Source organism: Oryctolagus cuniculus, chromosome 14 (genome assembly GCF_051225735.1).
Source record: "Oryctolagus cuniculus isolate XC-2025 breed Fujian yellow rabbit chromosome 14, ASM5122573v1, whole genome shotgun sequence".
Classification (NCBI taxonomy): Eukaryota; Metazoa; Chordata; class Mammalia; order Lagomorpha; family Leporidae; genus Oryctolagus; species Oryctolagus cuniculus.
The window spans coordinates 81763026-81789692 of NC_142880.1; the positions used below are offsets into that span (position 1 = coordinate 81763026).

General features: G+C 41.5%; 1 protein-coding gene across 18 annotated transcripts in view; it reads left to right on the forward strand.

Moving 5' to 3' along the window:
- The window catches only part of NDUFAF2 (NADH:ubiquinone oxidoreductase complex assembly factor 2), a 323300-nt gene that overhangs the window by 168768 nt on the left and 127865 nt on the right, over positions 1–26667 (forward strand). For 3 of the 18 annotated variants that reach the window (XR_016220793.1, XM_051853758.3, XM_002714055.5), the window contains one exon: positions 22163–22484. The exons of 13 other annotated variants lie outside the window; for them this stretch is intronic. Coding sequence is in view for 2 of the 5 variants with exons in the window: in XM_051853758.3 (XP_051709718.1) it covers positions 22163–22414 (252 nt within the window). In the remaining 3 variants the exon portion in view is untranslated. Of the gene's footprint in view, positions 1–16330; positions 16450–22162; positions 22485–26667 lie in introns of those variants that run through there. 2 more of the 18 variants (XR_016220785.1, XR_016220794.1) reach the window with 2 other exon arrangements.

A 26667-nucleotide genomic window follows, 5' to 3' on the forward strand; every position in this document is an offset into this window, starting at 1 on the left:
TGAGTTTCCAAGGCTATGGAAGCCCTCTGAGTTCTCTGACTCTTATCTTGTTTAGACAAGGTCATAGTCAAAGTGGAGGTTCTCTCCTCCCTTCAGAGAAAGGCACCTCCTTCTTTGATGACCTGTTCTTTCCACTGGGATCTCACTCGCAGAGATCTTTTGCCAGAGTGTCTTGGCTTTCCATGCCTGAAATACTCTCATGAGCTTTTCAGCCAGCTCCGAATGCCTTTAGGGCTGATTCTGAGGCCAGAGTGCTATTTAGGACATCTGCCATTCTATGAGTCTGCTGAGTATCTCACTTCCCATGTTGGATAGTGAAGGTATTTTCAACACATATGAAATGAAATGTCTATATGACAAACTGCCATGTAATTTGATGATCATTTTTACTGCAGTTAATCTACCTTTGTAGTGGAGACAATGACTGAAAACTGATGTTTACTGGCCCTCAATAATATGCACCTTTTCCCTATCTGAAAAACAGAGCACCAAAACAGATAATTATAGAAAAGCTAGAAGTAGTGTGAAACAAGACAGAGCCTGTCATAAAAACTCTATTTTTCCTTCTGATCATTTCACCGTATATCCAGTTGGGCAAACCAGAAAACATTTAGTTTCATTATTGCATATAAGGAACTTCATACACTACAAATGAAAAGCAATCCATTTTTAACTCAAATGTTTTTCGTATTTTGAGTACAAGTGAAAGAGAAACATTGTTTTTAATATGAAATTAAATTAAGCAAATACCTAAAGTCATGACATTTATTTTAAGCAAAAACTACTACATATTCCCTCAGTAACAGAGCTTCCCTCTCTGGCACCAGTGTATCATGGCTCTTTTTGTACACATAGATTTCTAAGCTAACGGTATGATTAGATGCACAAGATTTAGGGCACACTCGTACAGAATGCATCAAGCTGAATTACCATTTCATAACGGGGAGGGTAGTTGTTATGGTAGCCAGGTTTAATGTTGTCTAAGATTACCTTGGTAATCAGAATCAGAAGAATTGCTTCACAACAAATAAAAGTAGTCACTCTTAAATTTTAAACATAAGATTCTCATAGTTAATATCCGCCCAGCACCAGGCTTATCTTCTGTTTTGGGGGATAGGTCCTATTGACTTGAATCTGAAGGGCTGGAAGTCTCTATTTCTTTAATTAATCATACTTTCTATCTCACCAATATAGACAGCTAAAAACGTAAATTTTTTTCTACTGCAAAATTCTTTAGGGACCATCTAGTTAAATATTAAGGTCAAATTGTTGATGTGGGCCTTCAATCTAATGGATTTGAAAAAAATTTCTTTTAAATTAAGAAACACAAGCACATAGCATCACATCTGAATGATGCAAAAAGATTCAGAGTTGGAGGCAGGAATTGTGGTGTAGAGATTAAGATGCCAGCATCCGGGGCTGGCGCTGTGGTGCAGTGGGTTAAAGTCCTGGCCTGCAGCACTGGCATCTCCTATCCTATCGGTGAAGATTCAAGCCCCAGCTGCTCCACTTCTAATCCAGCTCCCCACTAATGTACCTGGGAAAGCAGCAGAGGATGGTCCAAGTCTTTGGGCCCCTGCACCCATGTGGGAGACCCCTAAGAAGCTCCTGGATCCTGGCTTCAGATCGGCTCAGCTCTGACCTTAGCAGCCATTTGGGGAGTGAACCAGTGGATAGAAGATCTCTCGCTTTCTTTGTCTCTACCTCTCTGTAACTGTCTTTCAAATAAATAAAGTAAATCTTAAAAAAAAAAAAAAGATGCCAGAATCCAATACTGGAGTGCATGAGTCCAATCTAACGTGTACTCTGGAAGACAGTAGGTGATGGCTGAAGTACTTGTCCCCTGCCGCACACGTGGAAGACCTGGATGGTGTACCAGGCTCCTGGCTTTGGCCCAGCCCAGCCTTGTCCACTGGGGGCATCTGGGAAGTGAGCCCATGGATAAAAGGTCTCTCTCTCTCTCTGCCTTTCAAATTAATAATAATAAAGGTTTCATATTTAAAGAGCAATATCCCTCAAAATGCCTGGCTGCTGGCTTCTCCTTCCAGGGGCAGCCAGTATGAGTGTGTGTGTGTGTGTGTGTGTGTGTATGTATATATGTATATGTGTGTGTATGTATATATATACCTCCTGAAGTGAAATGGACACTATGAGAAATGGTGACTTGATCAGCATAGCCCTGACTGTTAATGAACAACTAAATACATTATCCCTCTTAGTAGTTTTTTTATCTGTTCTACTTAATATGACTGGTTTAGATCTGTAATTGATGCACAGTTATTCTTAAGTGTTGAAAATTAACTGAAATGTGATCCCTGTTGAACATGGTGGTGGGAATGGGAGAGGGAAGAGAAGTATAATTTGGGACATGCTCAGGCTGACTTGCCCCAAGTGGTGGAGTTGGAAGCATACCAGGGGATTCCAATTCAATCCCATCGAGGTGGCATGTACCAATGCCATCTCACTGTTCCAGGTGATCAGTTTCAGATCACAGTTGGTCATGGTGAAGGGACTGGGAGTCAAAGGGAGCACATAGACAAGTCTAGTACCTGCTAACGCTAACTGATGGAGTAAATAAAGGGGAGAGTGATCCAACATGGGAAGTGAGATACTCAGCAGACTCATAGAATGGCAGATGTCCTAAATAGCACTCTGGCCTCAGAATCAGCCCTAAAGGCATTCGGAGCTGGCTGAAAAGCTCATGAGAGTATTTCAGGCATGGAAAGCCAAGACACTCTGGCAAAAGATCTCTGTGAGTGAGATCCCAGTGGAAAGAACAGGTCATCAAAGAAGGAGGTACCTTTCTCTGAAGGGAGGAGAGAACCTCCACTTTGACTATGACCTTGTCTAAACAAGATAAGAGTCGGAGAACTCAGAGGGCTTCCATAGCCTTGGAAACTCATGACTGGAGCATAGGGAGATTACTGATGCCATAGACAGGAGTGTCAATTGGTAAAGTCAACAACAGGAGTCACTGTGCACTTACTCCTCATGTAGGATCTCTATCCTTAATGTGCTGTACATTGAGATTTAATGCTATAACGAGTACTCAAACAATATATTTTACTTTGTGTTTCTATGGGGGTGCAAACTGTTGAAATCCTTACTTAATGCGTACTAAACTGATCCTCTGTAAAAAAAAAAAAAAAAAAAAAAAAAAGAAAGAAATTATCAATTCCCAACTTGACTCTCACTGGGATTAAACATGACAATAGGTCTGCTCTGATTTCATCATCATTTAAAAAAATCATCTATTATTTTTCACTTTATGTTTCTGTGTGGGAGCAAACTGTTGAAATCCATACTTAATGTATACTAAACTGATCTTCTGTATATTAAGATAATCGAAAATGAATCTTGATGTGAATGGAAGGGGAGAGGGAGTGGGAAAGGGGAGGGTTGTGGGTGGGAGGGACGGTATGGGGGGAAGCCATTGTAATCCATAAGTCGTACTTTGGAAATTTATATGCATTAAATAAAAGTTTAAAAAAAAAACAAATTTTTAAAAAATTTATTTATTTATATATTTTTTTTTTTGACAGGCAGAGTGGACAGTGAGAGAGAGAGACAGAGAGAAAGGTCTTCCTTTTTCCGTTGGTTCACCCCTCAATGGTGTGCTATGGCTGGCGCCCTGCACTGATCCGATGGCAGGAGCCAGGTGCTTCTCCTGGTCTCCCATGCGCATGCAGGGCCCAAGCACTTGGGCCATCCTCCACTGCACTCCCTGGCCACAGCAGAGAGCTGGCCTGGAAGAGGGGCAACCGGGACAGAATCCGGCGCCCCGACTGGGACTAGAACCCAGTGTGCTGGCGACGCAAGGCAGAGGATTAGCCTAGTGAGCCGCGGTGCCAGCCCAAATTTTTTAAAATTTAAAAAATACTACATCTGCTGGTTCACTTCCCAAATGGCCTTAATGGCCAAAGTTGAGCAAATCCAGGGCCAGGAGCCAGGAGCTTCTTCCAGGTCTCCTTCAAGGATGCATGAGCCCAAGGATTTGGGCCATCCTCCACTGCCTTCTCAGGCACATTAGCAGAGAGCTGGATTGGAAGTGGAACAGTCGGGACTTGAACAGGCATCCATATGGGATGCTGGTGCTGCAGGTGGTGGCCTGACCTTCTGTGCCACAGCACTGGCCCCCATAAACTTTTTGAAGTGCCCTCATACATACTGATTGACAAGTAAAGGATGCACAAAGAAAGAGAAATAATTTTTTCTTAATTTTCTGAAGTAGTAAACTGAGTCACCCTCACCACATTGATATTTTTGCCTTTTCTGGTGGATGGATGGAAAGGCAGGGTTGGGGAAAGCAGAGAGAGAGAGAAACAGAAAGATGGAGGGAATGCACTCCTACTCACTGGTTAATTCCCCCAGTGCTTACAACAGCTGGGGCTGGCCCAGGCCAAAAGTTAGCAGCCAAGAACACCATCCATGTGGAGCCAGGACTTGAACCCAAGCACTCAGATATGGGATATGGACATATATTTTCTCAGTTTTCTGGATTTCACGGTTTGTTTGACATTATGAAGAGAAGGTCTTTATGTCATTTAGAAGTAGGATGTGTTTTATTAATGATAGAGTATGATTTATGCCTGATTACTAGGTATTTAAGTTTGGATTTGGATTTATAATATACTTGCAAATATATATATATATACAAAATTAATCCGCTCATTCAGCAGTGACTTAAGTCATATACAAAGCCAAATTTGTTTATTCAACAAATATATATCAAGCAGCCATTACGTCCTAGATGTTGTTCCAGGGTTGGAGGGGAAGACAGAGGTAGAAACAGCAGACAAAGCTCATGTCCTTAGGGCCACAGCCAAATATATATGCTTTTGTCCTCTGCCTTAGAAATCCAACTTATAAAAAAAAATCTCAAAATTATCTGACAAACACACTATTTGGTGTAATTCACAGGGCTATTTGTAATTGTAGTAGTAAATGTGTCATAGCAAAAAAATGAGAAACTACTCAAATGTTCTGTGTTAACAACTCAGGGTATAGCAGCACAGCAGTGTTCCATGAGGCTGAAAAGGAATGAGGAAAATGTGCTACTGAGAAATGACCTGCTTGATATATTGTCAAGCGAAAAAATAAAATGAACAGCAGTTGATGGTACCTTTTGATTAAGGGTAGAATGAGACAGACACATGTGTTCATTTTAATAAAAGAAACAGTGGAAAGGTAAACAGAAAATTAATAAAAATTATGAGGGAGGAAGGAACAGGGTGGAAAAGCAATGATGGAAGGTAGACTTTTTTAACTTATAACTTGTTGAGTAGTTTTGGGTTTGGAACCATGTAGGTGTTTTACATAATGAAAAAAAAATTAGTCAGGGCCAGTGTTCTGGTGTAGCAGGTAAAGCCACCACCTGCAATGCTGCTGCCATCCCATATGGACACCAATATAAGTCCCGGCTGCTCCTCTTCCAATCCAGCTCCCTGCTAATGGCCTGGGGAAAGCAGCAGAAGATGACTCAAGTGCTTGGGTCCCTGCACCCACGTGGGAGATGCAGATGAAGCACCTTGCCCAACCCTGGCCATTGCAGCCATATGGGGATAGACAATCTCTCTGTCTCTCCTTCTCTCTGTAACTCAAATAAATAGATCTTTTAAAACACACACATTAGTCTTTAAAAAACATAATGTAAATGAACCTACCTGTTTATATGCTAAGTAGATAGCATAGTCACACAGAAAGGAATGTTTCAAATGATTTTAAAACATTGTACATCTTTGGTGAGTATATTTTAAGGTCACAAAGAAACCTTCAACTACATGTAGTAATATTGCTAGCAGTTATTGACATTTTTATTTTACACATATACATGAAATAGAGAATTATATTAATATCTCAGGGAACCAGTTTAGTATAAAAGAGGTTAAATAAAAGTGCGAAATATTACTTTTGAATTGGAAACATCATTTTGAATTAATGATTTTTTTCCCTCAAAAATATACATATTTACTAGTTCTGTGCACTGGAAAAGCATAGCAGCAGGGACAACAGAGAAGCAATTACAGAACAATCTGGGGTTGAACTTCCCTAACTTTCCACTCTAAGAAGTCAAGCCTCCTTAGATAAATGGCTGATTCCAAGACTGGAGCTGGACCTCTACCAAAGGAGTCTAGGACATCTCAACCTGGAAGGCAAGGAAGCCAAGGGAGCACTCTCACTGGCCAAAAGTGGGTTATGTTTGAGCATTGAAAATAAAAATACTAATTAAGGCAATGGATTTAAATACATAAAAATATGTTCATGATACTAAAATATATTATTTGGTCACTTTTGACAGTTGCTAGCATATAAACTTATTAATTTGACTATCAACAGGGGGAAAATGTCAATCATTTATCTTACTTTACCTTTATTAACTATTTCAGTAGGCAAATAGTTGATAAGGGAAAATTAATTTTTTTAGATTTATTTATGTTGAAAGGCAGAGCTAGAGAGAGACAGACAGACAGAAAGAGAGGTCTTCCATTCACTGGTTCACTCCCCAAATGGCTGCAACAGCCAGAGCTGGGCCCATCTGAAGCCAGTAGTCAGGAACTTCATCTGAGTCTCACACATGGATGCAGGAGCCAAGGATTTGGGCCATCTTCCACTGCTTGCCTGGGTGCATTAGCAGGGAGCGAGATCGGAAGTGGAACAGCCGGGACTCGAACTATCGCCCATATGGGATACCGGTGCTCCCAGGTACCCACTATGCCACAATGCCAGCACCAAAAATTCTTTATATAATAGCTCTAGGTAATAAATGTAAGAATGGTAGGATTACAAAAAGTACGCTTTGTAATGAAACGATATATTAAACAGTGATTATCACTGGGTACCAACTCCACTGGTCAAAGGTTGGTGAGGTACTACGTACTGGACCACTCAGGCCAAAACAGCAGCCAGTGTGTGCCAGTCAAACTTCGTTTCTTCTGAGGTGCTGCACCTGTGAACTTTTATTCCAAAAGCGCTAATCCACCCTCTAGATCAGGGCTCAAACAGACTTTTTTGGTAAAGGGCCAATTAGTATTTTCCTCTTTTCAGGCCATGCAGTCTGTGTCACAGCTCCTCAGTTCCGCTGTTGTAACACGAAAGTGGGCAAAGAGAGTATGTACCTGAATGAGTGCAGGGTGTTCCAGTGAAACCTTGTTTACAAACACAGGACGCGGCTGGCTTTGGTCCCTATGTTTGCTGACCTGTGCTCCAGGTTGTGAGTCTAGGTGCGTGATCTCCACATGAGAAGCATTGTAATCACCTGGTAACTTGGTAAAATGCAGACTTTGGGCTGGCGCCGCGGCTCACTAGGCTAATCCTCCGCCTTGCAGCGCCAGCACACCGGGTTCTAGTCCCGGTCGGGGCGCCAGATTCTCTCCCGGTTGCCCCTCTTTCAGGCCAGCTCTCTGCTGTGGCCCGGGAGTGCAGTGGAGGATGGCCCAAGTGCTTGGGCCCTGCACCCCATGGGAGACCAGGATAAGTACCTGGCTCCTGCCATCGGATCAGCACGGTGCACTGGCAGCCATTGGAGGGTGAACCAACGGAAAAAGGAAGACCTTTCTCTCTGACTCTCTCTCACTGTCCGCTCTGCCTGTCAAAAAAAAAAAAAAAAAAAAAAAAAAAAGCAGACTTTGGAGCCCTATTCTCAAATACTGATTTAGAAATTTGGGGGATGGAGCTTGTCTATCTGTGTTTTAACATCTTCCAGGTAATCTGAGGCATACAGAATTTGGAGAACCAGTGCCTTAGATCTAGTTGCTAATTGACATGAAATACTGAGGTAGACACACATGTTAAATGAAACCACAAGCAGTGTTATTAACCAATATAAGAGCATGAGGAAATGCTGCAGAATGAATGATTATTACAAGTCAGTAGGGATGGGGTGGGATTTTGTTTCTAACTGCTGGCCTTCTCAGCCTGAAGCCAGCATCCAGGAGCTTCTTGCTGGTCTCCCACATCGGTGCAGGGGCCCAAGGACTTGGACTATCTATCTTCCATTGCTCTCCCAGGTGCATTAACAGGGAGCTGGATCTGAAGTGGAGCAGCCAGGACTTGAACCAGTGTCCATAGGGGATGCCGGCACTGCAGGCAGCGGTTTTACCTGCTACGCCACAGTGCCGGCCCCATGAGCAAGCCTTTCCACTGCTGCCTGCTTCAGCCAGTCCCTGGATGTGGAGTGCCCTGGGAAACCCTCCACAGGCAGCTGTCTGCAGCTGGAACCCACGCCAGGATTGCCAACAGTTGCAGGCTGGTCATTCCCAGCACCTACTGCAGTTGGGAGGCAGGTCTGGTATCTTCATAGCTGCCAGAGGCAAGTTTGAGGGATGTTCTAGGGTCGTTACTGGGAAGAGGCATGAAAGGTCACTCTGTTTGCCATGTGGACATTAGATCATAGATGACTAAGGAGACCTATTAGGAGGTAATTACAGTCCTGGCAAGAAATGCTGTTGGCAATGGAGATGAGAAATGCATGATTTAAGATACATTTTGGAGGGAGAATTGGTAAGATTGGGTGTTAGGTGGGTGTAGAAGGGAAGAGAAGAACAAGAATGGTTTTAGAAATTGTATACAGTTGGCTGGAGCCACGGCTCACTAGGCTAATCCTCTGCCTGTGGCGCCGATACTCCGGGTGCTAGTCCCGGTTGGGGCGCCGGTTCTGTCCCGGTTGCTCCTCTTCCAGGCCAGCTCTCTGCTGTGGCCCGGGAGTGCAGTGGAGGATGGCCCAAGTGCTTGGGCTCTGCACCCGCATGGGAGACCAGGAGAAGCACCTGGCTCCTGCCTTCGGATCAGCGTGGTGCGCCGGCTGCAGTGTGTGGGCCGCGGCAGCCATTGGAGGGTGAACCAACGGCAAAGGAAGACCTTTCTCTCTGTCTCTCTCTCTCTCACTGTCCACTCTGCCTGTCAAAAAAAAAAGAAAAAAAGAAATTGTATACAGTTGGCTGGAGCCACGGCTCACTAGGCTAATCCTCTGCCTGCGGCGCCGGTACTCTGGGTTCTAGTCCCGGTTGGGACGCCGGTTCTGTCCCGGTTGCTCCTCTTCCAGGCCAGCTCTCTGCTGTGGCCAGGGAAGGCAGTGGATGATGGCCCAAATGCTTGGGCTCTGCACCAGCATGGGAGACCAGGAGGGTCTCCTGGCTCCTGGGTTCGGATCGGCGCAGGACGCCGGCCATGGCGGCCATTTGGGGAGTGAACCAACAGAAGGAAGACCTTTCTCTCTGTCTCTCTCTCTCACTGTCTAACTCTGCCTGTCCAAAAAAAAAAAAAAAAAAAAAAATTGTATACAATTGTGTAAGGAAGACTGATTTAGCCGCTGGAGTGCTGTGCTTCCTCCCACTACGAGGATATCCCAGTACCCTCTCTTCCTCTCCAGCTACTGCCCACTGGCATGCACTTGGTGTGTCACAGAGACTACATAGAGGGTATTTCATTGATTTTAAAGGTTGCCTGTTAGCAGGAAGGCGCCAGTATGCTTGTGAAGTGGGGGTGTTTCCTTGGAGCTTATCTGAGTCTTAGCTTGGGAGGAAAGGGGCAAGGCCCAGCTGACCCAAGGCAAAGCTACTCAGAGTCAGAGGAGCCCTGAAATGGGGCAGCACTGCACTGAGCCCGGCAGTGTGCTGAGCCACACGTATGGCTTGCTGAGAACTGTGCAAAGCAGTAGTGAGTAGTAGAAAGAGAATTTGTGTGACCCTGAGCTTGGCCTTGTAAGCCTCTGTGGTGGTCTTTGGACATACTCAACTGAAGGTGTTTATTGCACTCTAAGTCTAATCAGCTAGATTGTTGGATATGTGATTGTGGAGCTCAGAAAGCAGTCAGGCCTGACAGAGAGAGAGAGAGAGAGAAAGAGAGAGAGAGAGAGAAGGGGAAGGGGAAGGGGAAGAGAACCTAGACTTGAATCCCAAAGCACTTAAGTGTTCAGAGTTTGACCATGAAGAAGGAGCTAACAGTTTAGTTTAAGATCCCTGGATATTTTATGAACATCCCAAATTTAGTATGCTTAAAACAAAGTCCTGTTTCTGTATATCCTATCATGGTTAATAGTGTCATTGGTCATTACTCATTAGAAATGCACGTTATCCTGTTCTCTTTCCTTTCCAGATATTTGGTGACCAAGGCCTTTCTCCTTTCAAACATCTCAACAATATTTTCCTCTCCTTCTCACTACCCTTGCCTTGGTTCCTGCCCTAATGATTTCTCACTTGCATTTCTGCAGTAGCATCTTGCCTGATTTCCCTATTCCAGTCTTGCCTTTGTCCAATCCCATTTCTACAGTTGCCAGATTCAGTCATCTTAAAATAAGGTATAAACATGTAAATCTGATGTGTATGATTGCCAGATTTAGCAAGTAAAAATGCAGTGCACCCAGTTAAATTTTAATTTCAGATAAACAATGACTAATTTTAAGTGTAGTTATGTTCCATACAATATTTAGGACATGCATCCTGAACTTTATTTGTTGTTTATCTGAAATGCATGTTTAACTGAGCATCCTGTATGTTATCTGCAAATCCTGCCTGTGCCATTGCTTTCAGGATAAAAATCTAAGTATCCTAACGTTGCATTACAAGAGTTAGTATGTTCTGACTCTTGTATACTCTGTTACACTTACAGTGTTCAGAATCAGCTGTGCTGCTTCCCTCCTTCTTACCTGTACTGTCCCTTCCCACAATGCCCTCCTTTTAGTTCTTTGCTCAAGTCGCAAGCATCACCTTCTCCAGGAAGGCATCACTAACCCCCAGTCCTCTGTAGATAATTATCAGGAGTCTGGCTTTTCTTCTGTATTCTCATAATATGCTTTGCTTAATATTATCCTAGAACTTATAATATGATTACTTTTTTTTTTTTTTTTACCAATCTCTCTTTCCTAGATTGTGAGTTCTTTGAACACAGGGTAGAAGTTGTGTCTTTTGACTCTATTCTTGGCACATAGTAACCTGTTGGTTAATATATTAACGAGACAATGAATGAGTGAATGGGAAAGTAGAAAAGGATCACATAATTAGGAAAACGCTAGCCGCGTAATTGGCCATTGGTGCTTGCTTGCCCAGCTCTTCCCTATCTTGACTGCTGGATGAGCCAGGGCAACAGCAAGCCCTTTTTTGGCCCATCCTTCCCTCCGTCCCCTGGGTTTTGTTCTCTGTGTCCCTAGGGCCTTGGATTGTCAGTGCTCAGTATGTATGTATTGAATGAATGAATGAAAAATGCATGAATGAATGAGTCTATCTTTCAGGACCACAGCTCCTGTCTGCTGCATCAGATTCTGGGCAGTGCACCCTCTGGCCATGATATTTCTGATTGTCTAAGGCAGGTTGTGTGGAGCCTGATCTCAGCTTCTCTTATTTCTCATCTGATCTTACTCAACTCGTCTTCTTCCCGCTCTCAAATCAGGAGAGAAGAACTCTTTTCCCCCTCCAGCAGCTGGCACATAGCAGCTCAATAAATGCTAGCAATCATTCACAGATGGTGCCCCCTCTCCCCTGGGGCACTTGCCTCCCCACCGTTTCTTTTCCTGTCTCGGAGGCCGAGCCCAGAAAGCCACGGGGACCTGACATTGCCTTTTCCCCTCTCTCACAAGGGAGCAAGCTTTTCTTTGTCTTCCACCAAGGTAGTTCAATTAAATAGGACTAAAGTTAAGTGACTCTAATTATTTTTTATTAATGTTTAACTGCTAAACCTCTTTTTTCAATTAAATAATTGTGTCTTTATGCTCAGAGGTCTTTTTTTTTCGCATATAGGTGGAAGTTCTTTTTTTTCTTATTAAAGGAAATACCACCTGCAAAACTATTAATGACTTTAGCTCTGTAATTAGTTCATTTTAGTGACATTTCATGATTTAATAATTAATCTGGCTCAAGTTCAAAGAAAGAAAACTCAATGCCAGAAATTCTTAATCAGCAACAAAAATAATCAAACCTTACAATTGTCCCTTCAAATAAAGTGAACTGTTGAGATCAACTCTTTGCAATTAGAAATGTTTTGAAAAAAATGCAAGAGTTCAAGAAAGCATGTCAAAACAACAAAACTCAGTGTAGGCTTTCGTTATTGTAATTGATCAAAAGATGTTTGCAATAGATTTGAATATGAATAAATTAAGTGTGACATTGATTTGGCAGCAGCACAGTACTGATTGGCAAGAACACAGAGCAGGAGCAGCTTCTGCTAACGCGTAACTCACTTGGCTGTTGTTTCCTTCTAAAGGATTTCTTAGCAACCTGGTGCTTGCCTACCAACCTAAGCCTGTCATTTATTTACCCTTTTGGTTTCGACTCCCATCCAGGCAAGAAGAAATTCAGTTTTGATTACTAATCTAGCAGGTGTTGCCTGGGGTCTGAACACAGAATATCTTTTGGTGACCTGTGAACCTCCTGCCCCTTTCCTCATCTTTCTTTCATAGACTGAAAAAGGGTGTTCTGATAACTTACTGTTTTATCCTGGCAATTCAACATGTAGAACTAGAAAATGTAGTTTAATTAAACAGTTTGGCAGTATTTCCACACTTAGACGTCGCAATAGCATTTGCTAGGCCTGGATTGTTTCTCAGCATGTTACAGAATTGATGCTGTAAAAAGAATATTCAGTTTAGGACATTTTGGAAAACCGAATTCCATTGTGACCGTGTTGAGGGTTGCGGGTTCTGCAGTGGATTCTGGGAGGCCACTTTCTAGATGGGACCATTTTACAGTAATCAGATGTCTATGGTAACATAATTCACACCAAATTTTCTTACAGTCCGTTTACTAAGCCCTTTGTGTTCAAAAAATATTTTTATCTGAATCAAAGGCAATATACATATATTTTAAAATTTTTAATATTCAGTAAATTAAAAATTATTCATTAGTATGTATAGTTTTAAATACAGAAAGTAGTAGAATTGTCAAGGTCAAATATATCTTATTAACATCTGTTAAGAGGTGAAAAATGATGGATTTGGGAGGACATTATTTAGTAATTTAAATATTTTAGAAAGTTGATCTGTTTCTCTAAAACATTGTATCTATTTTAGGTGCACTTTGAAAAGTATATATGTAGTTCTGTAAATACTAAAAATGTATTTACATTAAACTTTTGCTACAAATATGCCAGTAACATAATTTTACATTATAGCTTTTTTACAAAACCAAGTTCTCACATTTTATGTGTAAGCTTTGTACAGTGAACTTTATAATAAGTCACAGTTTATTCCCATAGAAGACTGAAAGAGAACCCAGTAACATGGGCTTAAAACTGACCTGTGAGTCTTTGCTCTTAAATATAGTAAACTTTTTAACAATGAAGCACTGTTGAATTTATTTTAAACTGTATTTAGATTATGTCTTGGCATGTGTTTTGAACTTAAGTTGGAACATAGTTATATGTGATATACTTGGAATTCACAAGTACTTAAAGCTAAATGGAGACCATTTATAAATACTAAACTCCAGAGGAGCATGGAGCCAGAGGATCAAAGAAGAAATAGTATATGATATGTAGATATTCCACCTGCTTTTTTCCTAGCTGGATTCATAGCACTTTTAACTTTATAACTTTTATACCTTTAAACTTTTTAACTTTATAAGTCCCTAATGCAAGGCTGATCATTAATTAGCTCACTTCTATTTTCATGCCTATGAATACAAAAAATTTTTATTTAAATAATTTTTGAAATCATGAGTTATTGTTTTGAATAATTATTCAAAAATGTTTAATGTAGAATTTTGTATTTAACATGAATCTCAGAGTGTCAGCATCATTTGTAAAGTATTACTTTAACACTTCTTTTTTTTTTTTAAGAATTATTTTTTATTTGAAAGAGTTATAGAGAGAGGTAGAGCCAGAGAGAGAGATCTTCCATTCTGCTGGTTCACTCCCCAAATGACCGCAATGGCCAGAGCTGAGCTGATCCGAAGCCAGGAGCCAGGAGCTTCTTCCGGGTCTCCCATGTGGGTCCAAAAACTGGGGCCCAAAGACTTGAGCCATCTTCTACTACTTTCCCAGGCCATAGCAGAGAGCTGGATCGGAAGAGGAGCAGCCAGGACTCAAACCAGCGCCCATATGGGATGCTGGCGCCTCAGGCCAAAGCTTTAACCTGCGCCACAGCGCCAGCCACACTTTAACACTTCTTTTTTTTTTTTTTTTTTTTTTTTTTTTTTTTTTTTTTTGACAGGCAGAGCGGACAGTGAGAGAGAGACAGAGAGAGAAAGGTCTTCCTTTGCCGTTGGTTCACCCTCCAATGGCCGCCGCTGCAGCCGGCGCACCACGCTGATCCGATGGCAGGAGCCAGGATCCAGGTGCTTTTCCTGGTCTCCCATGGGGTGCAGGGCCCAAGCACCTGGGCCATCCTCCACTGCACTCCCTGGCCATAGCAGAGAGCTGGCCTGGAAGAGGGGCAACCGGGACAGAATCCGGCGCCCCGACCGGGACTAGAACCCGGTGTGCCGGCGCCGCAAGGTGGAGGATTAGCCTATTGAGCCACGGCGCCGGCCTAACACTTCTTAATAGAATAATTCTCAGGCCGGTGCCACGGCTCAATAGGCTAATCCTCTGCCTGCAGCGCTGGCACACCAGATTCCAGTCCCAGTCAGGGCGCCAGATTCTGTCCGAGTTGCCCCTCTTCCAGTCCAGCTCTCTGCTGTGGCCCGGGAGTGCAGTGGAGGATGGCCCAGGTGCTTGGGCCCTGCACCCACATGGGAGACCAGGAGGAAGCACCTGGCTCCTGCCTTCGGATCAGCACGGTGCGCCGGCCGCAGTGGCCATTGGAGGGTGAACCAATAGAAAAGGAAGACCTTTGTCTCTGTGTGTCTCTCTCTCACTATCCACTCTGTCTGTCAAAAAAAAAAAAAAAAAGAATAATTCTCAGTTACCTAGGTTGAACCTTTAAAGATTCTAGGAGATATCATAAAAATGGTTATTCTTTTTTATTTATGTGCACATCAAACAAAATAAGCACACAAAATTTAAAGTACTAGTGACATTTTACTTATCTTAAATTAGTAAAAATAGATAATTTGTAATTTGTACTTAACTTCCCTTGTTTTCTAGATATTCATATAACAGCAGGTAATATTCCTAAAATGTTTATATGTACTGAGATCTGTATCTAAATATTCAAAATATAGACAGAATTGTTCACTCCCACACTGCACTGCTGGTTGGAGTGTGACCCCAGCGACCAGGATGGCTTTGATACTTGAGATGGAAAACCACCTGGGCGACCCCTTGGACTCACTCAGCTATTTCTCAGCCCTTCCTGTTCCCCAGTTCTCCTCAAGTAATCTGAACTTGCTTCTAGCCGTGGTTTCTTCATCAGACAGCACCTGTGGGCTCGCTCGCCTCTCTAAAACATTTGTTCAATTCTAGGGCTCACATTTCCATTGCCTTAGTTTCCTTCATCTCTCCCAACACATCAAGGCCAAGACCTCTAGTCCAGTTCTGTCATGTGCTTCACCCCCTTTTTGTAGTGTGAATATCTGTTTTATAGGGGGAATTTCTGTTATCTAATATCTCCTACTGCTATAACTGTACACTGCAGCTGAATTTCTCATCAGTGTGGAGAACTACACTGACTAGAATTTTCATAAGGGACTGTAGGATAGGAGTGGAATAATCACTGATTTTATATCATCCCTAATGCCTGTGAGTAAGCTCTAAGGATGTTAGTAGATTGAATAATTAAGCTTTGTTTTAAAAAAATGAATAAGCTTTAAAAGCCTTTTATCATTACTACACACAGCAGTTTGCACCAATGAGTACAACAATAGTGCAGCAACCAAGGGGGCTCTTAGCAAAGCCAGGGCATTTTAAAGGACAGTTTTTGGGGGGTTTGAGTTCACATCACTGAATTAATGAATAATGCCCAATACGTAACCATTAACTTTGCTAGCTTTCAAAAACAGTGGTGCGTTTGTTAAAGGCATTCAGAGCTTTTCCCTTACTTTTTTTCCCTCTCCGTTTCAATCTAACCATCACAAGCAATGATAATTTATATGATGACATAGAAAAATATATACATATTTAAATAAAATGCTGGTTAGAACCCTGACATCCAATATCAGAGTGCCTGAGTTTGACACCTGGTTCCGGCTCCTGGTCCCAGCTTCCTGCTAAATGCAGTAATGAACTTGACCTCATGCCTGACTTTCTTGTTGTCAACTCCATGAGGCTTAGCTTCACACACACAGGAAGGGCCATTGTTGACATCCTGCTCCAAAATCCAAGTCAGGGAAGCCAGAACAGGCTGGCAGAGATGGAAGGCTTGGTGAGCAGCGCCTGCTTGTTGTCTGGAAGGAGGGAGGTGATGAGGCAGTGTGCCATGTATGTGAGAACTGCTTACAGTAACACTGGTCCTTCTGCCCCTCAGGCTCTTCTTCTGAACTAGGCCTGCACACTTGGGAAGACCTCTTGGTAGAAGCGTGCTCATCATAAGCCTCAGACTCCATGGCGTAGCTTCAGTGTGACGCTGCCGCTCGTGTGCTCAGGTTGGATGGCCATAGAGCAGTAGGGCTTCCAGCATCTTCCAGAGTGTCCAGAAATCTGGTGTTTTTCTCTGTAACAAAGTCCTTCATTCTGATCGTTTCTGGCACTGTTCATGCCATTGTGAAGATCCAAGTTTACATTTTCAGCATTTTCCTTTGGCTGGAGTACTTCCTTTAAAGTTTCTTATTATAGAGGTTTGATTGTGACACATTCAGTTGTTGTCTGAAAATGTTTGTATTTTTGAAGGATTTTTTTGAAGGCATTTTTCACTGGATGTAGGATTCTAGGATACCAGTTTTATTTAAGCATTTTTAAAGCCATTTTATTATCTTGTATTGTTTCTCATGAAAACTCAGTTATATTTATCTCTTGTATAAATGTGTCTTTCCTTCTGTGGCTAGTCATAGGCTTGGAGTTTATTTAGCTTCTTGGATATGTGGGTTTATATTTTTATCTGTTTAGAGTGTGTTTGGTCGTTTTCTCCTGTCTCCTTCTGTGTGACTGCCATTACACGTATGTTAGACCACTTGATGTTGTCCCACAGCTCACTGAGGCTCTGTTCATCTTTAAATTTTTTTTTAATCTTTCTTGTTTCAGTTTGATGTTTTCCACTGCCTACTTTTCAGACTCAGCTGTTTTCTTTTGCAGTGTCTAATCCGCTGCAAAGTACTCTATTAAATGTTTTCATTCCATATTTTTTTATTTTTCACCTCTAGAACTACCACTTGATGTTTTAAAATAGTAAGTTTCATGTGTCTAGTGGCTTCTGTATTGGACAGGACGGGTCTAGAGTAAACTATGGTGTCTCATACCAGTTTGGCCCTGTTTCCAAGGAGTGTCCTTGCTGAGTTCCTTTTTTATGAATACTTGAGGAATTGCTGGTTAGAACCTCACTGTCTCCTAGTCCAGTGCACACTCCAGCATTTATTTAGCTTACAGATCCCCAGTATTCTTTACCCAGAAGTTGTCCTCCCTAGCCTTATGGATTCTCATCTTCATATGTACTGCTTAATATCCAGCTGAGGCGACTGGTACTATGGCACAACCTGTTAAACCTCTACCTGCAGTGCTGGCATCCCGTGTAGGCACCAATTCAAGTGCCAGCTGCTCCACTTCTAGTACAGCTCCCTGCCAGTTTGCCTGGCAAAGCAGCTGAAGATGGCCCAAGTGCTTGGGCCCCTGCCACTGACAAGGGAGACCCAGAGGACGCTCCTAGTCCCGACCCTTGCAGCCATCTGGGGAGTGAGCCAGCAGATAGAAGATTTCTCTCTGCCTCTCTCTATATATATCTGTAACTCTGCTTATCAAATAAATGAATACATCTTTAAAACACACACATACACATTTAACTATATATATATATATATATGGCTGGTGCTGTGGCATAGTGGCTTAAGCTGCTGTCTGTAGTGCTGGCATCCCATATGGGCACCAGTTCAAGTCCCATGTGCTCCACTTCTGATCCAGCTTCCTGCCCATGAGCATGGGAAAGTAGTGGAAGGTGACCCAAGTCCTTGGGCCCCTGTACCCATGTGGGAGTCCTGGATGAAGCTCCTGGTTCTTGGCTTTGGCCCAACCCAGGCTGATGCAGATTTCTCTCTCTATCTCTCTCTCTCTAACTCTGCCTTTCAAAAACTCAAATGGGCCCCTATGTGGAGTCTAGAACTCTCCAGCACATTCCAGCTTCCTCGGCCTCCCTAAACAATCATCTCTATCTCTCGAGCTTAGTGAGGCCACCTTCCTCATCTTAGGTTCCCCAGCTCTATACAGCAGCCCATAATATAGCTTTTGATGGAAGAAAATCTATAGGTAAAATGATGAATAATTGTTTTTAAAATACAAACATTGATATGAAGAAAGACCCTTTTGTTCTCTTATATCACTACATAAACAACAAAACTGTTCATTGATAAGCATATTGAAACTTCAGGTGATGCTGTTCCAAGGAATTATAAGGAAAAAATACTTGCCTTGCAGACTTTCTTAAGAGATGATTTCTGTTTATCTAAGTCTATAATTATTATCTCCACCTGACTACTTTCATTTTGTCAGTTCTAAATATTTACAAAACTAGACTTCCTTTCATAAATGATTTGTGTTCTGTTTAATTTTCTGGAGTTGTTATCAGGAATCTCTGCTTTATAACAATTTGATTTTAAAAAAGAGAAATTTTCCTCTAGAAAAAACTGTAGTTTCCATATTTTTCAACTCATTTTTATATGTAAATATAGTTACATACTCACATTGACTTTTCTTTAAAAAAATAACTTTTTTTAAAGGTTGATGTACTCATTTGAAAGTCAGAAAGAGCGAGAGAGAGAGAATATCTTGCATCCACTGGTTCCCTCCCAAAATGGCTGCAACAGCTTGGGCTGGGCCAGGCCAACGCCAAGAGCCAGGAGCTTCTTCTGAGTCTGCCACGTGGGTGACAGCACTTGGGCCATCTTCCACTGCTTTTCCCAGGCCATTAGCAGGGAAGTGGATTGGAAGTGATACGGCCAGGACTCTAACGGACATGTGTATGTGATGCTGGCATCTCAGGTGGCAGCTGTCCCGCGATTGGCTTTGCATCTGCCTAAGTAGCTGTTACAAGACAGAGACTGACTTACACAAGTAATGGTGAGTGATGAGAAATTCTGTTAAAGGTAGAAGAAAATTTTCTGCCCTCCTTTTCCTTATATTCATAAGGTACATGCATTCCCCAGCTGCAAGGCTGCTTCAGCAGAGGGAAAATAAATAAAGTAGGCATGGCACAGCTTCAGGTGATGTGACTGTTTCTGTCATACCAAAGCCAGTAAGTCCCTCAACAGCTTCCCTTTAAAAATATGTATCTGTTTACTTGAGAGGCAAAGAGAATCAGGGAATGAATCTGTGCCTGCATTGGCCCCTGACCGGGTCTGACGCTAGTAACCCAGAATTCAATCCCAGTCTCCCACGTGGGTGGCAGGAACCCAACTACTTGAGACATCCCTGCTGCTTCCCAGGGTCTATATTAGCAGGAAGCTAAAATTGGGAGCAGAGCCAGGACTCAAACGTAGGCACTCGGACATGGGATGTAGGCATCTAACCACTGGGCAGAGTGCCCATCTCTTCCAAGTAGATTCTTTCAGCTGAGTTCAGTTCCTACTGGCCACAAGTTCAACCAGGGCTTGTCATTCTTGTGCAAAGAACTAGCCTCCAGAAGACATTGGAACAGAAGAGTATGGAGATATGAAAAAGCATTTTTGCCTGCCTCCATCATTTCCAGTGTCATATTGAAATTAAAGGCCTAATCATCTATCACCTCATGTAAGAATTCTATAGGGAGGCTGGCGCCGCGGCTCACTAGGTTAATCTTCCGCCTTGTGGTACCGGCACACCGGGTTCTAGTCCCGGTCGGGGCGCCGGATGCAGGGGAGACCAGGATAAGCACCTGGCTTCTGCCTTCGGATCAGCGCAGTGCACCGGCCGCGGCGGCCATTGGAGGGTGAACCAACAGCAAAGGAAGACCTTTCTCTCTGTCTCTCTCATTGTCCACTCTGCCTGTCAAAAAAAAAAAAAAAAAAAAAAAGAATTCTATAGGGAATAAAAAGGGCAAAGTCTAATCTCTATTTTCATCCACACTTGCAGCAACTGCCCCCAAACCCGTAGTTACTGTGGTCATTACACCACCCGCATAGAGTCTTCTGAAAATTACAATATTCATAAATACTGTTTGCTCTGTCTTGTGAAAATTATATTTATAAATACTGTTTTCCCCTCACATGTTTGCTTTGAGGGGCAAATTTCATTAGATAGGCCCGTATTCACATCTAAAAGTCTGTAACACCACAATCAAATTTTTTTTCTCTTTTAAATAAAAACCATTTAAAAAATTTTTTTTATTCCAAAGACAAAACGACAAAAAGGGAGAAATACACACACACAATCATTTATCCACTGGTTCACTTCCCAAATGAATTCAACAGCCATGCCTAAGCCAGGCCAAAGCCAGGAACTGCATCCAGAGCTCCCACGTAGGTGGCATGGACCCAGGTACGTGGGCCATCCTCTCCTGCTTTCCCAGCACACCAGCCAGAACCTGGAGTGGAAGTGGAGCAGCTGGGACGAAACAGCACTCCAGTATGGGATGTGGTGTCGCAAGCAGCGGCTTAACCCACTGCACCACAATGCTGGCCCCTGGAATGTTTTTCTGAATATTGGTGCTTATCTTTTGAAAGGATTGTATTACTTGAAATTTACTTTAGAAACATAAAGATTACATCGCACCTTTTGATGCCCAACTGTTGCCTTTTATGTGTCATTTTCTAAAGTGTTGAAGTTTAAAAACAGCTTCAAAGAACTTTTTTTTGTCAATGTTGTCAGATATCCATCAGTTATATTAACATTCTAATTTTTTTCATATTACAAATGACATATGAAGGGACTTCAAAAAGCTCACTGAAAAAAAATTTTTTTTAAGATTTATTTTTTTATTTGAAAGACAGAGTTACAGAGAGAGGTAGAGACAGAGAGAGAGAGGTCTTCCATCCACTGGTTCACTTTCCAGATGGCCGCAACAGCCAGAGCCGTGCCGATCCAAAGCCAGGAGCCAGGAGCTTCTTCCGGGTCTCCCACGTGGGTGAAGGAGCCCAAGGACTTGAACCATCTTCTACTGCTTTCCCAGGCCACAGCAGAGAGCTGGATCGGAAGAGGAGCAGCCGGGACTAGAACTGGCACCCATATGGGATGCAGGAGCTTCAGGCCAGGGATTTAACCTGCTGCACCACAGCGCCGGCCCCTTGTCTTCTCTTTTAATTCCATTTTTCCCATGAATTTCGTGAGGCCCATTCATATATTCTTAAAGAAAAATCAGAAAACATGGATAACCATTAAGGCTGGAGAAAAGAGGAAGGAGGAAACAATAAAAAGATGCAATTAGTGTATTTATCTGCTCTTAAGGTGCACATCCTTCAGATTTTAACAGCACTGAAATCAGAATATGTATGAATTTTAGTTGCCTTTCTTTTTTGTGGCACGTACCATGAGGCTCCTTAAATGTGATGGTCTTGTATTCAGTGAAATACAGTAGGAGATGCATTGTAATTTTGGGAGTAGATTCTTGTAGCTGGAGGATCGACTCTGAGGGAAGGAAGTGCATTCCATTGTTGCTTGCACTGGCATGGTGAAGCATTTCCAGGGTGAAGTGCCTCTCTGGAGCTGGCGGCTCAGGCACGCTGCGCTCTCATCCATTGGTGTCCTCTTCCTCCCTTGTCATGCCACTCTGTACAGGACAAAAGGAAACAGAGGGGGCTTGGTTCTGGTGCTGGAGAGAGTAGCCTGAGCATTCACATTCTAATGCCTACAGAGAAATAAATGGCAGATGCAGCCATCCCACCATCTCTTCCTCGCCAGAAGATGATGAGTTTTGAGAAAGAGAATAGTTATTAGGCTTAGGAAATCTTTAATACAATGACTCAGGGCCTTGTGTAAATAGTTCATGTCTGAATAGTCTGCTTCACTCTTTGGGTAGTAAATATTTCTACTTTGTGGTCTTTTATGTCTACTATAGCATAAAATGAGGGAACACTGTTCTTCAAACTTATCCTATCTATCTACATACCATTTATATCCAAGGCAAGTATGTACAGTACATAATACATATTTTTTGTTTTGTTGACTTTTATTTTCATAAAACTGTAGTTTGGGGTTTTTTTGCTAGAAATTTAATAACGTCTTCCATTTATATATCATGCAGGAAATACTAAAAAATGAAAGATATAAAGAAGAAATGAAAATAAAAAGCAAAGATTTTTATGAAAAAGAAAGACTCCCTAGTAAAGAGACCAGTGAGGAACTCTTGGCTCCACCAGTTCAAACTCAAATTAAAGGGCATGCCTCTGCTCCATACTTCGGGAAGCAAGAACCTTCAGTGGCTCCCAGCAGCACTGGTAAAACCTTTCAGCCAGGAGCCTGGATGCCACATGATGGCAAGAGCCATGATCAGTGAATGCATATGGTAAAGCCATTTCATCTCTACAGACGTGACTGCTTTAACAAATAAAAGTGAAAAAAGTTAATTGCTTTGTACTTTCTGAATGTACAATAATAGTTCCCTATTCCTTTAAGAGTTCATTTTTAGTAGGTATAAGAAACATGAAATTATAAACATTCGAAGGCTAACTTTTTTTAAGACTTAAATTCTTCATTTGATTTGGTAATCATTCTGTTTATGAATTTGCTTATAATTTTTCTTTCCCTCCGTGGAATACTGCCTGGACAAGTGTCATGTACCTGTGAGTGCTCAACACACTTGAGGTCCTATGAGCGTTTAGGAGCCACCTGTAGACGTGTCCTGTTGGAAATAGTAGAGGTAAATATTGCACTCTCCCAAATGACAAACTATACCAGGGAGAAAAAGGAAGCATTGTTTTCTGGAAAGGTGCCCTGTGAGATTCCAAAGAACTAATCAAAAATGTGAACTTGGATAAAAGGTGAAGTCAAAGCAAATTTAGTTGATAAAAAACCTTAAAGATCTTGGTGAGAGGATGAGACAAAAGCTAGTTTATAATGGAACTGCGGTTGGTGTTTGAAGATTGGAATTAGGACTGCAGTAGCCAGTGCATCACAAGTCTGAAAGGACAGTAAGGAGAGAAATGGTACAGTAAATGAGTTCTATGAGACTGAAAATTACTTTGAAGAAAAGCAGAGATACAGCATAGAGCAGAACTCTCAGAAAGCAGAAAGTAATTCCAATGTCTTATACTTTGAAGAAAAGTAAAGATAATAATGAACACATTAAAACACTTATATGCAAAAATATTTATAAAAGGCCATACATTTTCTGGAGTACACAACTAAGTTTTTGTTGTTATTCTAATAGAGTTTTTCTCTTGGTGCTTGGGCATAGAATAGGTACACAGTATTTACTGAATGGATGACAAATTTTTGTGCTGTAAATAATACAGAGAAATCCTTGGTTGTTAATCATGAATTCCTAAAAACACATAGGTTAAATTTTTTACTTAACAGCAGCAAACTTTTAATTACCTGGGAAATATACTACAGGCAAAATACAACTACTTTAATAAAGCATTTGTACTTAAGTAATCAAATGACAGAATCACCATAACATAGTTATTGAGTGACAAAAAAGCCCCTAGGTGGTAATACCAGTGTTCTAGCAGTCCCATTAACAGCAGGTTAGACATTTTGTCTTGTTATATCATTACAAAATGATAGTGCATTTTACTGTAGAGGGAAAAAAGTTCTAGTCACTAGGTAATACAAAAGGACATACAATTTGTAGTATAATTGGATTGTGCATTGAGATTAAGATGTCCTCAAATCCTGGACTGCAGAGAAAGCTGTAAATATTCTAACACATTGGAGTATTTCTAGTGCTAAATTCCTTTTGGCTTATTAACTGTACTACATACATATATATATACACACATATATATGTGTCTTTTGTAAATGTTTGCCTATAGCCTGTTTATAAATATCTTAACATGGCAGAATTTATACTGATCTTGATTTTTATGGTTCTCACTTTAAAATACCTATTTTACATAAGCAGCAAAAGAAAATCATAGCCACAACCCAATTCTTGCAGGAAAACGCCTTATGTAACGTGGAGCCCAGTGGCAGAGCACGCGCTTCGCAGGCGATTTCAGGAGGAGCAGTGCCGCCTCTACAGTCCGTCCTCACCCCTTTCCTCCAGATGACCTGTAGGGTGACTGGCTGCACTGTTAGATGGTCTTAGAACAGTCTAATGTTCTACATAAAAACTGAAATGTAATCTTTGCCTAACTAAGATTCACTTTTCTTAACAGCTTTTTTAAATGCCTTGATTTTTAGGCCAGACACAAGCAAAGCAGAATGAAAATAGTAAATATTAGCATGTCTACTATATTTCATATCATAAATATTAGACATTTACAAGTTTTTTACTATGAAAATATCTGCCTTTATCTCAAGACTTCAAATCCATCCAAAAAAGTAAAAATATTTAACATAATTAAAAAATAGCATACATATCATAAGTGCTTTCTTAGGAGAGAAATTCTTCCTTTCTATGCCTCTGCTATACTTGCATACAGCATATTTTTGCTTTTTATAGTAAGGGGCTTAACATTATATAAACTGCTCACCTACAGAAAATGTTGGCTTTGGGTTTAATCATGTAATCTATCTAGCCAATCACCTATTAACAGATTTCTGGCTGCCATTTATTTTTTAATTGCCTTGAATGAGTACCATTATATTCTGGGTTTTTTGGGTTTTTGGGTTTTCTTTGTGCTGTCTCATAAACCACACTGTCAAAATGTATCTTGAATTTATTTGGATCAGGCTTTCTCAACTTTGGTTTGTTCTTTGAGGAAAAATGGAGCATCTATGATAGTCAAATTAAGTTAAAAGACTCCAAGAAATCATGCAGGAAAGAAACTTGTCCAAGTTTTATTTCCCAACTTTTTTATATTTGCCCATGAAATCCCTTTTATTGAGAAATGCCCAACATGTCCTTATTCCCGATACGAGGTAAATAAGCATGATCCTGTAACTAACCATATCCAAATACAAAAGCAAACATCCCTAAATAAGATCACATTTCCTCTTGGAATCAGGTCAGAGCTAAGTGCCCCTTGTCACTGCTTTTACTTCGTGTGTAATGAAGGAAGAAATGAGTAAAGCGGGGTGTTAACTGTTTATCTCAACTCTGGGTTTCCAGCTTCCTATGCTTATTTTGCTTGTTTACTGTAAGAACCAGAAGTTGAAAATGCTCTGGTGCAGTGGAACAGTGGTAGTATCATGCTAAACTGCGTCACGCACACACTGTGTCTCAAATTCTGACACACAACCCTTTGTTTTTGGTATAATCTTTTCCCCCCCGAAAACCAGACATAAAAAGGTAATTGACATGTTAATTAAATATGTAGCTGTCTTCTAAAATAAAATCTTCTGGGTAATAAAAAAAAAATTAACAAAAGTACTGTTTGTTATAGTGACAGAAGATGGATTTTTTCAAAGAATCACAAACCCTCTACAGTTTCTATTTTATACCACACCCTGTCGACACTCATGCAGACACCTGTTGTAAACTTGGTTGATCTTACATGTGTAAAAAGGGCTCTGTGGGCACTGTGATGTAATGTCACAAGTTAAACCGCCATTTGGGATGCCCATATCCAGTATCAGCGTGCCTGGTTGGAGTCCAGGCTACTTTACTTCGAATCTAGCTTCCTGTTAATGTGTACCTGAGAAGGCAGTAGATAATGGTTCAAGTACTTGAATCGTGGCCACCCACATGGGAGAACAGATTGGGTTCCAGGCTCCTTTCTCCCACCTGGCCAAGCCTGAGCCATCACTGGCACTTGGGGAATGAACCAACAGATAGATCTGTTTAAAAGACAACACAAATATTAGTGAAGGCTAAGAAATGGTAGCTGGGCAGGCATTGTGCAGCAGACGAAGCCACTGCTCAAGATGCCCATTTGCCACACTGCAGTGCAGTTCAAGTCCCAGACAATTCCAGTTCTTCTCCAGCTCCCAGCTAATGCGCCTGGGCAGCAGCAGATGACAGCTCAAACACTGGGAACATGGGAGACCCAGATGGAATTCCTAGCTCCTGGCATTAGCCTGGCCCAGCACTAGCTCTTACCTTTTGGGGAGTGAACCAATGGATGCAAGTTCTCTGCCTTTTAAATAAATAAACTTCAAAAAGAAAAAATAACATATATCAAACACAGAAAATTGACATGTTAAGACTTTAACAACCCCCCTCAAAAAAAAAAAAAACAAACGCTTTTAGTTAAATAAGTACACTTAAATTGTTATACCAGAACCAAAAAAAAACAAAAAAACTACTGTTTTGATAACTAAGCATTATACTGACTGTATCTTTTGCTTCGATTCTTTTACACTAAAATGTGACCAATGTGAACTGTTTGACCACAGAAACCCAAAACATGAGAGTACTTCAGACGTATCTTCACCACTGCTTTAAAATTTGGCTTTGCAGACTCGTGTAGGCCAGCAGTTCTATATAAGCAAATTTTAAGTTCAATCATATAGAAAGCATCTCCTACACCATCACCTGAATTAACAACTCGTAACTGTCCAGTGAATTATTTTAGTGCCTGGAGTCACAATGTGTTAATTACACCGGCACCCAGAAGGAACTGATAAACTAGCCTAATAGCATGAAATGTTCCAACTGGTCCATAAACATTCTCATGAGTTCTCAGCTTCTCAAATTTCAAA